Source organism: Trypanosoma equiperdum (assembly GCF_001457755.1).
Source record: "Trypanosoma equiperdum strain OVI genome assembly, contig: ctg_1719, whole genome shotgun sequence".
Taxonomy (NCBI): domain Eukaryota; phylum Euglenozoa; class Kinetoplastea; order Trypanosomatida; family Trypanosomatidae; genus Trypanosoma; species Trypanosoma equiperdum.
The window spans coordinates 455-1558 of record NW_027123748.1 but is presented as its reverse complement, the minus strand read 5'-3'; the positions used below and the strand labels follow the sequence as shown (position 1 = coordinate 1558).

General features: G+C 40.5%; 1 protein-coding gene across 1 annotated transcript in view; it reads right to left on the bottom strand.

Annotated features, from left to right (window-relative positions):
- Positions 1 to 366: 366 nt before the first annotated feature.
- Positions 367 to 1104, bottom strand: part of TEOVI_000546500 (Trypanosomal VSG domain containing protein, putative) — a gene marked incomplete at both ends in the record, with an annotated part of 960 nt that continues 222 nt past the window's right edge. The window contains one exon of the mRNA XM_067222920.1: positions 367 to 1102. Within this exon, the coding sequence (XP_067079021.1) occupies positions 367 to 1102 (736 nt within the window). The remainder of the gene's footprint in view (positions 1103 to 1104) is intronic.

The window sequence follows — 1104 nt, the reverse complement described above, 5'->3', positions numbered from 1 at the left end:
TAAATAATATCTATAAAATAAAATGACAAAATCTCATGATAGCACTCATTTCTAATACCCTATCACCATACTACTTTATATATATATATATATATATAGCTTACTATCGTACATATTTTACTAAATTTTTATATTTTTATATTTTCGTTTAAAAGTGTTAAAATATATAATCTATTAGAAAAATTTAGCATATTCTTCCAAAATATTAAATTTTTATAAATACTATACGATTAAACAAATATTCCTAAAACACCAAATCCACAAAATTAGTAGCAATCAGAGCAAATTTTTTATTGACAAGAAAACTGAAATTTTTGCAAGCATTATTTTCCCATTTGTATTCAGGATCTTTGGTGCAATAGGGCTCTAATTTCCCTTTTGTTTATATGTTGTTTTTGTCTCCCCATTTCCTCCTGACCCTGTTTGGGTTGCTTTCTCCGCTACGTGTGTTTCATTCAATTTGAAGTGGTTCCCTTCTTTGACGTCGCCGCCTTCCCATTTGCATTCTGTCTTGTTTTTGCATTCTGCTGCTTTGTTTATTGTTTCGCATTTGGTCATACTTTGTGTTATCGTGTTTGTGTCTGTTTTGCTGTCGGGTTTGTGACTAGCTTCTGCTGCTAGTAATGCTATGGCGGTCATTGTCTTGTTCAAGTCTGTGAGTTTGGCCGCTGTCGTTCTTGCTGCTGCTGCTGCTTGGGCTGCTTTATCTAATTCGTCGGCGGCTGATAGCATTTTGCTCGCCCAGCTTATCGCTAAGTCCCCGCCGCTGTCGCTGCCGTAATAAACGCAGGTTCCGCCGTTTGTGTCGCCATTAGCTCCGTCGCATCCTGTGTTGCCTGTGCCGGTTATTAGCCCGATTACATGTTGGGCCGGTCTGTCGGTTCCCTTTCCTGTGTTTGCCTCCACCAATAGCGCGGTTACTGCTGCCCTTAGTGTCTCCGCAGTTGCATACTTATGTTTGTTTCCCTTCTGGCATGCTCTAAAAAGCGTCTCCCATTGCTTTGCGCTGTTTGCCATGTCATTCCATGTTATTGCCGCGTCATTTGCTAGGTCGGCTGGTGCGCAGGCCTTTGGCTCTGTCTGCTGTCTGTCTTTCCCGCAAAC